Source organism: Eleutherodactylus coqui, chromosome 11 (assembly GCF_035609145.1).
Source record: "Eleutherodactylus coqui strain aEleCoq1 chromosome 11, aEleCoq1.hap1, whole genome shotgun sequence".
Lineage (NCBI taxonomy): Eukaryota > Metazoa > Chordata > Amphibia > Anura > Eleutherodactylidae > Eleutherodactylus > Eleutherodactylus coqui.
Genome location: NC_089847.1, coordinates 141,803,417 through 141,818,538, shown reverse-complemented (window position 1 = coordinate 141,818,538; position 15,122 = coordinate 141,803,417). Strand labels below are relative to the sequence as shown.

The 15,122-nt window shown below is 48.5% G+C and overlaps 1 protein-coding gene across 2 annotated transcripts in view; it reads right to left on the bottom strand.

Moving 5' to 3' along the window:
- Positions 1 to 15,122, bottom strand: part of NCR3LG1 (natural killer cell cytotoxicity receptor 3 ligand 1) — a 67,787-nt gene that overhangs the window by 31,358 nt on the left and 21,307 nt on the right. The window contains exons 3-6 of one of the 2 annotated variants that reach the window (XM_066583714.1): positions 6,769 to 7,098; positions 6,427 to 6,534; positions 5,206 to 5,712; positions 1,987 to 2,343 (exon numbers count right to left, since the gene is read on the bottom strand). In XM_066583714.1, the coding sequence (XP_066439811.1) occupies positions 1,987 to 2,343; positions 5,206 to 5,712; positions 6,427 to 6,534; positions 6,769 to 7,098 (1,302 nt within the window). The remainder of the gene's footprint in view (positions 1 to 1,986; positions 2,344 to 5,205; positions 5,713 to 6,426; positions 6,535 to 6,768; positions 7,099 to 15,122) is intronic. The other variant, XM_066583715.1, reaches the window with a different exon arrangement.

The window sequence follows — 15,122 nt, the reverse complement described above, 5'->3', positions numbered from 1 at the left end:
ATAGATGATGGCAGAGATCTCTATACTGACCCCTGATATATTATACATAGTTATTAGAGCACCCGCTTGTTACAGTCCTGGGTATAATAGATGATGGGAGAGATCTCTGTACTGACCCCTGATATATCTATACATAGTTATTAGAGCGCCCCCTTGTTACAGTCCCGGGTATAATAGATGATCGGAGAGATCTCTGTACTGACCCCTGATATATCTATACATAGTTATTAGAGCGCCCCCTTGTTACAGTCCTGGGTATAATAGATGATGGGAGAGATCTCTGTACTGATCCCTGATATATTATACATAGTTATTAGAGCGTCCCCTTGTTACAGTCCTGGTTATAATAGATGATGGCAGAGATCTCTGTACTGATCCCTGATATATTATATATAGTTATTAGAGCGTCCCCTTGTTACAGTCCTGGGTATAATAGATGATGGGAGAGATCTCTGTACTGATCCCTTTTGTATATATACATAGTTATTAGAGCGCCCCCTTGTTACAGTCCTGGGTATAATAGATGATGGGAGAGATCTCTGTACTGATCCCTTTTGTATATATATATAGTTATTAGAGCGTCCCCTTGTTACAGTCCTGGGTATAATAGATGATGGGAGAGATCTCTGTACTGACCCCTGATATATCTATATATAGTTATTAGAGCGTCCCCTTGTTACAGTCCTGGGTATAATAGATGATGGGAGAGATCTCTGTACTGACCCGATATATTATACATAGTTATTAGAGTGCCCCCTTGTTACAGTCCTGGGTATAATAGATGATGGGAGTGATCTCTGTACTGACCCCTGATATATTATACATAGTTATTAGAGCGCCCCCCTGTTACAGTCCTGGGTATAATAGATGATGGGAGAGATCTCTGTACTGACCCCTGATATATCTATATATAGTTATTAGAGCGCCCCCTTGTTACAGTCCTGGATATAATAGATGGAGAGATCTCTGTACTGACCCCTGGTATATTTATACATAGTTATTAGAGCGCTCCCTTGTTACAGTCCTGGGTATAATAGATGATGGGAGAGATCTCTGTACTGACCCCTGATATATCTATACACAGTTATTAGAGCGCCCCCTTGTTACAGTCCTGGGTATAATAGACGATGGGAGAGATCTCTGTACTGACCCCATATATATCTGTACATAGTTATTAGAGCGCCCCCTTGTTACAGCCCTACATATAATAGATGATAGGAGAGATCTCTGTACTGACCCCTGATATATTATACATAGTTATTAGAGCACCCCCTTGTTATAGTCCTGGGTATAATAGATGATGGGAGAGATCTCTGTACTGACCCCATATATATCTGTACATAGTTATTAGAGCGCCCCCTTGTTACAGTCCTGGGTATAATAGATGATGGAAGAGATCTCTGTACTGACCCCTGATATATCTATACATAGTTATTAGAGCGCCCCCATGTTACAGTCCTGGGTATAATAGATGATGGAAGAGATCTCTGTACTGACCCCTGATATCTATATATAGTTATTAGAGCGCCCCCTTGTTACAGTCCTGGGTATAATAGATGATGGAAGAGATCTCTGTACTGACCCCTGATATATCTAACAAGGGGGCGCTCTAATAACTATGTATACAGTCCTGGGTATAATAGATGATGGAAGAGATCTCTGTACTGACCCCTGATATATTATACATAGTTATTAGAGCGCCCCCTTGTTACAGTCCTGGGTATAATAAATGATGGGAGAGATCTCTGTACTGACCCCATATATATCTGTACATAGTTATTAGAGCGCCCCCTTGTTACAGTCCTGGGTATAATAGATGTAATGCCCTTATACCACTGTCCCTCTCACCTGTAACACCCTTATACCCCATTCACCTCTCACCAGTAATGCCCTTAGACCCCGCCCTCCATACAAGTCACCTTTAATGCCCTTATGTTCCGCCGTACCTCTCACCTGTGATGGCCTTATACCCCTTATCCCTCTCACCTGTAACCGTCATGTTCAGTGCTTGTTTTGCCTCTTTTCCGGTTGCGCGGTGAAAGGTCCTACAGGTGTACTGGACGCCATCTTCCGCCACACTTGGCCTCATGGTTAAGGCACTCTGGAAGCTGTAGGAATGGTCTTCATTCTCGTTCTCTATGACTTTGTGGTTTTCACTCTTCATGTCGCTCCCCTTGTCAGACTCCCAGGTTAGGACTTCTGTCTCGCAGCCGTCCCGATCTGTTCTTAGCCATGTTATCTGCAAAGACCTGGGCTTAAACCCAATGATGGGACAGGTCAGCGTGGTCAGCTCGCCATGCCTCACGTACGCCGGACTGACAATCTTCAATAGAGTTGGAGGAACTAAAAGAAGAGAACATGAATGGGGTGAACATTCCTGCGGCTCTCCCAGCGGCACATTCTCCACTTATCGCCACCAGCTGTGGTCTTTTCTGACGTGTTTGACCCCGAAAAAGAATTCAGTCTGATGTGTTGTTATGTGTTAAATGCAGCCGTGGGCAACACCTAGGAGGAGCGACCCATTAGTAGCCTGCCGAGGTCTCACTCAGATCATGGATCGAGACAGAGGCCGGGAGCCGGGTCGCCGATCCAGACAGAAGCCCGGGGGCCGGGTCGCCGATCCAGACAGAAGCCCGGGGGCCGGGTCGCCGATCCAGACAGAAGGCCGGGTCGCCGATCGAGACAGAAGCCCGGGGGCCGGGTCGCCGATCCAGACAGAAGCCCGGGGGCCGGGTCGCCGATCCAGACAGAAGCCCGGGGGCCGGGTCGCCGATCCAGACAGAAGCCCGGGGGCCGGGTCGCCGATCCAGTCAGAAGCCCGGGGGCCGGGTCGCCGATCCAGACAGAAGCCCGGGGGCCGGGTCGCCGATCCAGACAGAAGCCCGGGGGCCGGGTCGCCGATCCAGACAGAAGCCCGGGGGCCGGGTCGCCGATCCAGACAGAAGCCCGGGGGCCGGGTCGCCGATCCAGACAGAAGCCCGGGGGCCGGGTCGCCGATCCAGACAGAAGCCCGGGGGCCGGGTCGCCGATCCAGACAGAAGCCCGGGGGCCGGGTCGCCGATCCAGACAGAAGCCCGGGGGCCGGGTCGCCGATCCAGACAGAAGCCCGGGGGCCGGGTCGCCGATCCAGACAGAAGCCCGGGGGCCGGGTCGCCGATCCAGACAGAAGCCCGGGGGCCGGGTCGCCGATCCAGTCAGAAGCCCGGGGGCCGGGTCGCCGATCCAGACAGAAGCCCGGGGGCCGGGTCGCCGATCCAGACAGAAGCCCGGGGGCCGGGTCGCCGATCCAGACAGAAGCCCGGGGGCCGGGTCGCCGATCCAGACAGAAGCCCGGGGGCCGGGTCGCCGATCCAGACAGAAGCCCGGGGGCCGGGTCGCCGATCCAGACAGAAGCCCGGGGGCCGGGTCGCCGATCCAGACAGAAGCCCGGGGGCCGGGTCGCCGATCCAGACAGAAGCCCGGGGGCCGGGTCGCCGATCCAGACAGAAGCCCGGGGGCCGGGTCGCCGATCCAGACAGAAGCCCGGGGGCCGGGTCGCCGATCCAGACAGAAGCCCGGGGGCCGGGTCGCCGATCCAGACAGAAGCCCGGGGGCCGGGTCGCCGATCGAGACAGAAGCCCGGGGGCCGGGTCGCCGATCGAGACAGAAGCCCGGGGGCCGGGTCACCGATCGAGACAGAAGCCCCGCCCAGGTGACCAATCCAGACAGAAGCCCCGCCCAGGTGACCAATCAAGACAGAAGCCCCACCCAGGTGACCAATCAAGACAGAAGCCCCACCAACAGCACTGATCAAAACTGAAATCCCGCCCAGGTCACAAACTAATGATTCATTTACACAAGAGGAGCTGTTGAGTAAACGCTGTGGTTGAAGTGTTCTGTATCACACTGTCTGCCCCTTTATGTGCGTCAACCTATACGATTCTTCGGATGCGTCTCGTTAGAGGCCTGATGAAGGATCCTCGTCAGATTGGAGGCTCCCGTAACGCCATTCTTTCTTGTTAGTCATTACCAGGTCTCCTATCTGCGGGATTACTCGGCTTACCTTTCTACACTACTGGCCAGATGAGACGATTCTCGTGTGAGCGAACGAGCGTGTGACGCCACTAAGCGGTGCGACGCCTGCGATCGCCGACTTCTCACTCAGTGCTTCACATTCTGGTCATTAAACGTAACCAGAAGTAAAACGCGCCAACGATGATTGGTAGTCCTGCTAAACTGAACGACGAACGAGAAGTGCGCACTTCTCCCTGGTCCGCCTGCATCGGCTCGTGTTTCAGATGACTGATTATTATCGGTCACTTTCATTTGGTTTTGCTATTTTTTGACCCATAATTGTTCAGTCTTAACGCAGCACAACGCGGCGCCAAAGTTATAACCGCGCGGCTCCTCTAAGTCACGTCGAATTGATGAATGTGGACAAAATGTCAAAAGGGCACAACGAGCGTTTAGAGCAAAGTGCAGAAAAGGTCTGAGATATCACAGCTGTTTACTAACAGGCGTATCTGACGTGACAAGTTGTTCTGCGCGGCGCCGGAAAACCCCCAAGATGCTAACGACGTAGTGCTGCTGCTGCAGAGGCCCTGTGCCTTCCAGCAGACCCCAGGTCTAGTGTTCAGGCAGTGTGGTGGCCCAGAGTTAGCAGGGCCCCTACATCATGTTATGGTGTAGACTACACATGTAGTGTGCATTTGGTATGTGTATTGCACCTCTGCAGCACTGAAAGGGTTAATGTCCGGGTTATGTATCATGTTGTGTGTCATGTGACGGTGTCTTATATATGTGTTTGCAAGGATGCTATGCTTGGTAGTCTCTGCAAGACAGAACTATCTGCAGTCTAGTCTAAGCCAGTTAGCGAGTAAACCCCACAGATATTGATCGTCCATGTGAGGAGAGAATGGAGGAAGCTGAGCGATTCCCTTCTGCTCGTCCGGGACCGTCTACCCAGGATGTGCCGATGCTAACAGTAAGGACTGAGGGAGAGAGAAGGACCGCTGCTGGAGAGAGAAAGGCACCAGAGGAGAGAGTGTTGACTGGTAGAGAGCGGCCGGGAGCGGGATCACACAGATAACTGGGACTGTGGATCGTCCGGAACACCCCGACAATCCTCCCCGTCACACCAGCTTCTAGAAGAGTAACGTGTGCCGAACGGCTCTTGTAAGGTGGATGTTACAGTATACAGACATGACCCACCGTTCCTGGTCTTACCTCCGACAACACGCAAGGTTTTCTTCTTACTGACCGGATCCTTCAGGGTCGTTTTATTCTTAGGGTCCGGTTTCACCAGGGTCGAGTGCGTCACGTGTACAGATAACTCCGCTCCGTCGTCTTCAGAGAAGCTGGGAGTGATGTGAAGAGAACACTGACAGTTGTAAGAGGAAAGTCTCCGCCACGGAACGCAGCGCAGAAGACGGGGTTTGATTTTGGTCACATTTGGCTTAATGGTCAGCTGGAGGGGTCCCTCTGTGGGACTGACATCCCTGTTCATCAGACTCTGCCGCTCTACACTACCACCTCCATCATTGCCTTCGTCTGAGGAAACATGATGGTCTCCGAGCCTCAAGGTGCCGATGATCATCTCCACTCCATGTCTCTTCAGTGTAACTGAGATCTCCAGGTCTTTACGCTTGTAGTTCAGGATGCAACAAGTCAGAGTTGTCCGGGTCATGTCAATGAGCTGATCGTTCCCGGTGATTTCAGACATAGTGGGGGGATCTGTAGGAAGAGGAGGCACAACAAAGAGACCAGGAGCCATCACAACTAGGAAGCACCTACTGAGGGTAAATCTGACCGGACCAGCTGGCTCAGGGGTTAGCACCTACTGAGGGTAAATCTGTGAATGACCTGCTGGCTCAGTGGTTAGCACCTACTGAGGGTAAATCTGTGACCAACCCACTGGCTCAGTGGTTAGCACCCACTGAGGGTAAATCTGTGACCAACCCACTGGCTCAGTGGTTAGCACCTACTGAGGGTAAATCTGTGACCAACCCACTGGCTCAGTGGTTAGCACCCACTGAGGGTAAATCTGTGACCAACCCACTGGCTCAGTGGTTAGCGCCTACTGAGGGTAAATCTGACCGGTCCAGCTGGCTTAGTGGTTAGCACCTGAGGGTAAATCTGTGAACGACCTGCTGGCTCAGTGGTTAGCACATACTGAGGGTAAAACTGACCGGACCAGCTGGCTCAGGGGTTAGCACCTGAGGGTAAATCTGTGAACGACCCGCTGGCTCAGTGGTTAGCACCTTGCAGCACTGGGGTTTTGGGTTCAATGTCTGCATTGTCTTCTTTCTCACCCTAAACATTCTAATAGGTGAATTTAGATAGTAAGCCCCAACTGGGCAGCGGATGACTGAGAGATCATGTGGGCATCACGGACCACCCAACAGCTCTGGACGAGATGTCTTACGGACCACCTGGCCCCTTCCTTACCTTTTTTGAACGCTTGATAGGAAACCGCACCAGCAGCGAAAAGAAGCGCCGCAGCGACGAATGTGCAGATCACAGCAGCCGTGACCCTTGCGGAGTTATTCTCTCGCTCTGCAATCACAAGGAACACATAAAGATGCAGACGTGAGCCTACAGTCAGGGGTCCGCCCCGGGGGGGGGGGGGGGATACCCCATATAAGAGTGGGATTTGGGAGCGTATAACCAGATTATCTCCCCCTCTGCTCATTTTGCAGTGACACTTGGATAAGACACAGATCGCTGCCGGCCGGCGAGAGCGGCTTAGGCTCCGCCCACATCCCTTATATTACACCCTGTACCATTCACCTGTTACAGTCAGGGTGAAGTCCTTCCTCAGGTCCTGCCGCAGCGATCGGTGGTTCACCACACACGAATACTGGTAGCCGTCATCCTCCATGGTGGGGTACAAGGTCAGGTGACTGGTGACATTGAACGTCGCGTCTGCGTTAGCGTCGGCGCCCCCGGTGCAGGTTCCGCGCTGCAGGACCTTACAGTCCGAAGAATTTCTCTCGTGCCGCGCCCAAAAAATATTAATATCTTTAGGGTAAAAGCTGCTGACTTCACACCCCACCGACCTCTCGCTTCCCAGCTCCACAGTGATGGCGTCTGCGGGGGTCAGGACCACGACGGGCGGCGCTGCACGATAAAGGGAAAGCGATATATACACACACACACAAACATACATACACATACATGCACACACACACACACACACACACAAACATACATACACATACACTAGTGGATATACCACTCACTATTCTGCTGGTGGAGTCATTGTGTACATACATTACTTATCCTGTATTATACCCCAGAGCTGCACTCACTATTCTGCTGGTGGAGTCACTGTGTACATACATTACTTATCCTGTACTGATCCTAAGTTACATCCTGTATTATACTCCAGAGCTGCACTCACTATTCTGCTGCTGGTGGAGTCACTGTGTACATACATTACTTATCCTGTACTGATCCTGAGTTACATCCTGTATTATACTCCAGAGCTGCACTCACTATTCTGCTGGTGGAGTCACTGTGTACATACATTACTTATCCTGTACTGCTCCTGAGTTACATCCTGCATTATACTCCAGAGCTGCACTCACTATTCTGCTGGTACAGTCACTGTGTACATACATTACTTATCCTGTACTGATCCTGAGTTACATCCTGTATTATACCCCAGAGCTGCACTCACTATTCTGCTGGTGGAGTCACTGTGTACATACATTACTTATCCTGTACTGATCCTGAGTTACATCCTGTATTATACTCCAGAGCTGCACTCACTATTCTGCTGGTGGAGTCACTGTGTACATACATTACTTATCCTGTACTGCTCCTGAGTTACATCCTGTATTATACCCCAGAGCTGCACTCACCATTCTGCTGGTGGAGTCACTGTGTACATACATTACCTATCCTGTACTGATCCTGAGTTACATCCTGTATTATACTCCAGAGCTGCACTCACTATTCTGCTGGTGGAGTCACTGTGTACATACATTACTTATCCTGTACTGATCCTGAGTACATTCCTGTATTATACTGCAGAGCTGCACTCACTATTCTGCTGGTGGAGTCACTGTGTACATACATTACTTATCCTGTACTGACCCTGAGTTACATCCTGTATTATACTCCAGAACTGCACTCACTATTCTGCTGGTGGTGGAATCACTGTGTACATACATTACTTATCCTGTACTGACCCTGAGTTACATCCTGTATTATACTCCAGAGCTGCACTCACTATTCTGCTGGTGGAGTCACTGTGTACATACATTACTTATCCTGTACTGCTCCCGAGTTACATCCTGTATTATACTCCAGAGCTGTACTCACTATTCTGCTGGTGGAGTCACTGTGTACATACATTATTTATCCTGTACTGCTCCTGAGTTACATCCTGTATTATACTCCAGAGCTGCACTCACTATTCTGCTGGTGAAGTCACTGTGTACATACATTACTTATCCTGTACTGCTCCTGAGTTACATCCTGTATTATACCCCAGAGCTGCACTCACTATTCTGCTGGTGGAGTCACTGTGTACATATATTACTTATCCTGTACTGATCCTGAGTTACATCCTGTATTATACTCCAGAGCTGCACTCACTATTCTGCTGGTGGAGTCACTGTGTACATACATTACTTATCCTGTACTGCTCCTGAGTTACATCCTGTATTATACTCCAGAGCTGCACTCACTATTCTGCTGGTGGAGTCACTGTGTACATTCATTACTTATCCTGTACTGACCCTGAGTTACATCCTGTATTATACCCCAGAGCTGCACTCACTATTCTGCTGGTGGAGTCACTGTGTACATTCATTACTTATCCTGTACTGACCCTGAGTTACATCCTGTATTATACTCCAGAGCTGCACTCACTATTCTGCTGGTGGAGTCACTGTGTACATACATTACGTATCCTGTACTGCTCCTGAGTTACATCCTGTATTATACTACAGAGCTGCACTCACTATTCTGCTGGTGGAGTCACTGTGTACATACATTACTTATCCTGTACTGATCCTGATTTACATCCTGTATTATACCCTAGAGCTGCACTCACTATTCTGCTGGTGGAGTCACTGTGTACATACATTACTTATCCTGTACTGCTCCTGAGTTACATCCTGTATTATACTACAGAGCTGCACTCACTATTCTGCTGGTGGGGTCACTGTGTACATACATTACTTATCCTGTACTGATCCTGAGTTACATCCTGTATTATACTGCAGAGCTGCGCTCACTATTCTGCTGGTGGAGTCACTGTGTACATACATTACTTATCCTGTACTGACCCTGAGTTACATCCTGTATTATACTCCAGAGCTGCACTCACTATTCTGCTGGTGGAGTCACTGTGTACATACATTACTTATCCTGTACTGATCCTGAGTTACATCCTGTATTATACTGCAGAGCTGCACTCACTATTCTGCTGGTGGAGTCACTGTGTACATACATTACTTATCCTGTACTGATCCTGAGTTACATCCTGCATTATACTGCAGAGCTGCACTCACTATTCTGCTGGTGGAGTCACTGTGTACATACATTACTTATCCTGTACTGCTCCTGAGTTACATCCTGTATTATACTCCAGAGCTGCGCTCACTATTCTGCTGGTGGAGTCACTGTGTACATACATTACTTATCCTGTACTGGCCCTGAGTTACATCCTGTATTATACCCTAGAGCTGCACTCACTATTCTGCTGCTGGAGTCACTGTGTACATACATTACTTATCCTGCACTAATCCTGAGTTACATGCTGTATTATACTCCAGAGCTGCACTCACTATTCTGCTGGTGGAGTCACTGTGTACATACATTACTTATCCTGTACTGCTCCTGAGTTACATCCTGTATTATACTGCAGAGCTGCACTCACTATTCTGCTGGTGGAGTCACTGTGTACATACATTACTTATCCTGTACTGATCCTGAGTTACATCCTGTATTATACTGCAGAGCTGCACTCACTATTCTGCTGGTGGAGTCACTGTGTACATACATTACTTATCTTGTACTGCTCCTGAGTTACATCCTGTATTATACCCCAGAGCTGCACTCACTATTCTGCTGGTGGAGTCACTGTGTACATACATTACTTATCCTGTACTGACCCTGAGTTACATCCTGTATTATACCCCAGAGCTGCACTCACTATTCTGCTGGTGGAGTCACTGTGTACATACATTACTTATCCTGTACTGCTCCTGAGTTACATCCTGTATTATACTCCAGAGCTGCACTCACTATTCTGCTGGTGGAGTCACTGTGTACATACATTACTTATCCTGTACTGCTCCTGAGTTACATCCTGTATTATACTCCAGAGCTGCACTCACTATTCTGCTGGTGGAGTCACTGTGTACATACATTACTTATCCTGTACTGACCCTGAGTTACATGCTGTATTATACTCCAGAGCTACACTCACTATTCTGCTGGTGGAGTCACTGTGTACATACATTACTTATCCTGTACTGCTCCTGAGTTACATCCTGTATTATACTCCAGAGCTGCACTCACTATTCTGCTGGTGGAGTCACTGTGTACATACATTACTTATCCTGTACTGACCCTGAGTTACATGCTGTATTATACTCCAGAGCTACACTCACTATTCTGCTGGTGGAGTCACTGTGTACATACATTACTTATCCTGTACTGCTCCTGAGTTACATCCTGTATTATACTCCAGAGCTGCACTCACTATTCTGCTGGTGGAGTCACCGTGTACATACATTACTTATCCTGTACTGATCCTGAGTTACATCCTGCATTATACTGCAGAGCTGCACTCACTATTCTGCTGGTGGAGTCACTGTGTACATACATTACTTATCCTGTACTGCTCCTGAGTTACATCCTGTATTATACTCCAGAGCTGCGCTCACTATTCTGCTGGTGGAGTCACTGTGTACATACATTACTTATCCTGTACTGGCCCTGAGTTACATCCTGTATTATACCCTAGAGCTGCACTCACTATTCTGCTGCTGGAGTCACTGTGTACATACATTACTTATCCTGCACTAATCCTGAGTTACATGCTGTATTATACTCCAGAGCTGCACTCACTATTCTGCTGGTGGAGTCACTGTGTACATACATTACTTATCCTGTACTGCTCCTGATTTACATCCTGTATTATACTGCAGAGCTGCACTCACTATTCTGCTGGTGGAGTCACTGTGTACATACATTACTTATCCTGTACTGCTCCTGAGTTACATCCTGTATTATACCCCAGAGCTGCACTCACTATTCTGCTGGTGGAGTCACTGTGTACATACATTACTTATCCTGTACTGACCCTGAGTTACATCCTGTATTATACCCCAGAGCTGCACTCACTATTCTGCTGGTGGAGTCACTGTGTACATACATTACTTATCCTGTACTGCTCCTGAGTTACATCCTGTATTATACTCCAGAGCTGCACTCACTATTCTGCTGGTGGAGTCACTGTGTACATACATTACTTATCCTGTACTGCTCCTGAGTTACATCCTGTATTATACTCCAGAGCTGCACTCACTATTCTGCTGGTGGAGTCACTGTGTACATACATTACTTATCCTGTACTGACCCTGAGTTACATGCTGTATTATACTCCAGAGCTACACTCACTATTCTGCTGGTGGAGTCACTGTGTACATACATTACTTATCCTGTACTGCTCCTGAGTTACATCCTGTATTATACTCCAGAGCTGCACTCACTATTCTGCTGGTGGAGTCACTGTGTACATACATTACTTATCCTGTACTGCTCCTGAGTTACATCCTGTATTATACTCCAGAGCTGCACTCACTATTCTGCTGGTGGAGTCACTGTGTACATACATTACTTATCCTGTACTGCTCCTGAGTTACATCCTGTATTATACTCCAGAGCTGCACTCACTATTCTGCTGGTGGAGTCACTGTGTACATACATTACTTATCCTGTACTGATCCTGAGTTACATCCTGTATTATACCCCAGAGCTGCACTCACTATTCTGCTGGTGGAGTCACTGTGTACATACATTACTTATCCTGTACTGCTCCTGAGTTACATCCTGTATTATACCCCAGAGCTGCACTCACTATTCTGCTGGTGGAGTCACTGTGTACATACATTACTTATCCTGTACTGATCCTGAGTTACATCCTGTATTATACCCCAGAGCTGCACTCACTATTCTGCTGGTGGAGTCACTGTGTACATACATTACTTATCCTGTACTGATCCTGAGTTACATCCTGTATTATACTCCAGAGCTGCACTCACTATTCTGCTGGTGGAGTCACTGTGTACATACATTACTTATCCTGTACTGATCCTGAGTTACATGCTGTATTATCCTCCAGAGCTGCACTCACTATTCTGCTGGTGGAGTCACTGTGTACATACATTACTTATCCTGTACTGCTCCTGAGTTACATCCTGTATTATACCCCAGAGCTGCACTCACTATTCTGCTGGTGGAGTCACTGTGTACATACATTACTTATCCTGTACTGCTCCTGAGTTACATCCTGTATTATACTCCAGAGCTGCACTCACTATTCTGCTGGTGGAGTCACTGTGTACATACATTACTTATCCTGTACTGACCCTGAGTTACATCCTGTATTATACTCCAGAGCTGCACTCACTATTCTGCTGGTGGAGTCACTGTGTATATACATTACTTATCCTGTACTGCTCCTGAGTTACATCCTGTATTATACCCCAGAGCTGCACTCACTATTCTGCTGGTGGAGTCACTGTGTACATACATTACTTATCCTGTACTGATCCTGAGTTACATCCTGTATTATACTCCAGAGCTGCACTCACTATTCTGCTGGTGGGGGTCACTGTGTACATTACTTATCCTGTACTGATCCTGAGTTACATCCTGTATTATACTCCAGAGCTGCACTCACTATTCTGCTGGTGGAGTCACTGTGTACATACATTACTTATCCTGTACTGCTCCTGAGTTACATCCAGTATTATACTGCAGAGCTGCACTCACTATTCTGCTGGTGGAGTCACTGTGTACATACATTACTTATCCTGTACTGATCCTGAGTTACATCCTGTATTATACTCCAGAGCTGCACTCACTATTCTGCTGGTGGGGGTCACTGTGTACATTACTTATCCTGTACTGATCCTGAGTTACATCCTGTATTATACTCCAGAGCTGCACTCACTATTCTGCTGGTGGAGTCACTGTGTACATACATTACTTATCCTGTACTGCTCCTGAGTTACATCCTGTAGATCTTTTATTATAAAAGTATAAAACATAACAATAAAAGCAAACTGTAACAATAGTAAATAATAATAATACAACCGTATACAGAGATAAGGCCCTTCACCCAGAGTCCATGGTCCACAAACAAAAGAAACCCCATGTCTGGACTCCCCTCCCCCCTGCCGCACACTCGCACACACACTCAACACAATATACCTAAAAGAAGAGCATCCAGCTATCCAGAAGATAAAACTAAAACTAAAGCTCCAGGTCCAGCCGTACCGCACTGAGACCCCATCATAAACAAAATTAGGCAATAACGTAAACATAACATATATATATATACCAATAATTAACTAAATATGAAAATAAAGACCAAGCCAACCGGCATACAAAAATAACTAAAGAAATTGTTTTTCAATTTTTTTTTATTTTTTTTTTGGGTCCCCAGTGCAGCTCGGGGGCCATGCCTGCTCCATCAGTCCGTGCCCAGAGTTCTAAAGTTCAGGACGTGCCCAGCCACACCAGGGTTTTGTTTTTTGTAATATATAAACTGTACAACACTCTGCCTGCCGCAGCCTGGGGGCCATGCCCGCTCCACCAGTCCGTGCCCAGAGTTCAATGTTCGGGACGTGCCAGGCTACGGCTCAAGGCGTGAAACCACTCCCCCCAACCCCCCACCCAACCTAACTACCACCCAGAACGTGAATATATACATATAAACATACAATAACCAATATACATGACATACACGATATATATTAACATAACCCGAAAGCCTAAGGTCGGCTCTCCTGCAGCCCTACTTCACTCCATTTTGCCCAAATCAAAACAAAAACCTTCATGGTGCACTCACAGCCCCCCACCGGGATTGGAGGTGATAAGCCGGACACAGACATCACAATGTACTATCCCTTACATTTTCTCCCTATTCTCTCCCTAATTTGCCCTAGACTGTCCTTAGTCTGCCCCTCAGTCTGACCCTTCATGGAAAACTGTCCCTGCCCTATCCCTCCTCTCTCCCTATCCTGTCCCTCCTCTCTCCCTACTCTGCCCCTAGAAGATTAAGAAAAGACTGTCCCTAACGAAATACAAGCCCTCTCCATAGGAGAGAAGCCTTGGATGTGCCCAGCCTCTCATACTCCAAAGAACGCACCTTCACCAGGTCACCCAGGATGTTCCTACATACCGTATCCACGGGGAGGATTTTCAGCTCCGTCGAGATCAGGCACCGTGCACTCCAGATGTGGAACCTGACCACTAGGCTAACTAGAAATAAAGTGCAGCGGACCCTGCCACCAAGACCTCTGAAGGCTCCATAAGCCCACTCCGCATAGGAGAGGTGTGCCAGCTGACGCCAGCCTATGGAGACCCCTACCCGTTGGTATACCTCTGTATTAAAGGGGCACTGAAGCAGGAAATGCTCCATGCTTTCCAACACGTCGCTGCACTCCTGACGGGGGCAACCCCTGTCAATCAGAGGCCTGCTCTTCAAGTTACCCCTTACATACAGTCTCCCGTGAAAGCAGCGCCAAGCCAAGTCCCAAAACTTCACGGGGACCCGGGTTGAATTCAGTAAACGTAACCCTCCCTCCAGGTCCCGACTTGGGCAGTCCTTGAGCGCCAGGGGCTTCTGGAAATGGGTCAACAGGACTCTTTCGTCGAGGAGCCTCCTCGTCAGAGTCCTGATCTCCCACATCCCCAGACCCCACCGGCGTATCACCTTCAGAACCAAGGTAGCGTAAGCCGGGAGATATCCGTGCTGCGTGCGAAGGTCCTTCACTCGCCCTCCTGTCTCCCATTCCTGGAAGAAGGGCCGAAACCATCCCCGGCAGGAGGAGACCCACGGAAGAGCCCTGTCTTGCCAGAGGTTGCCTATGTTGATCTTAAAAAAGGTGTCT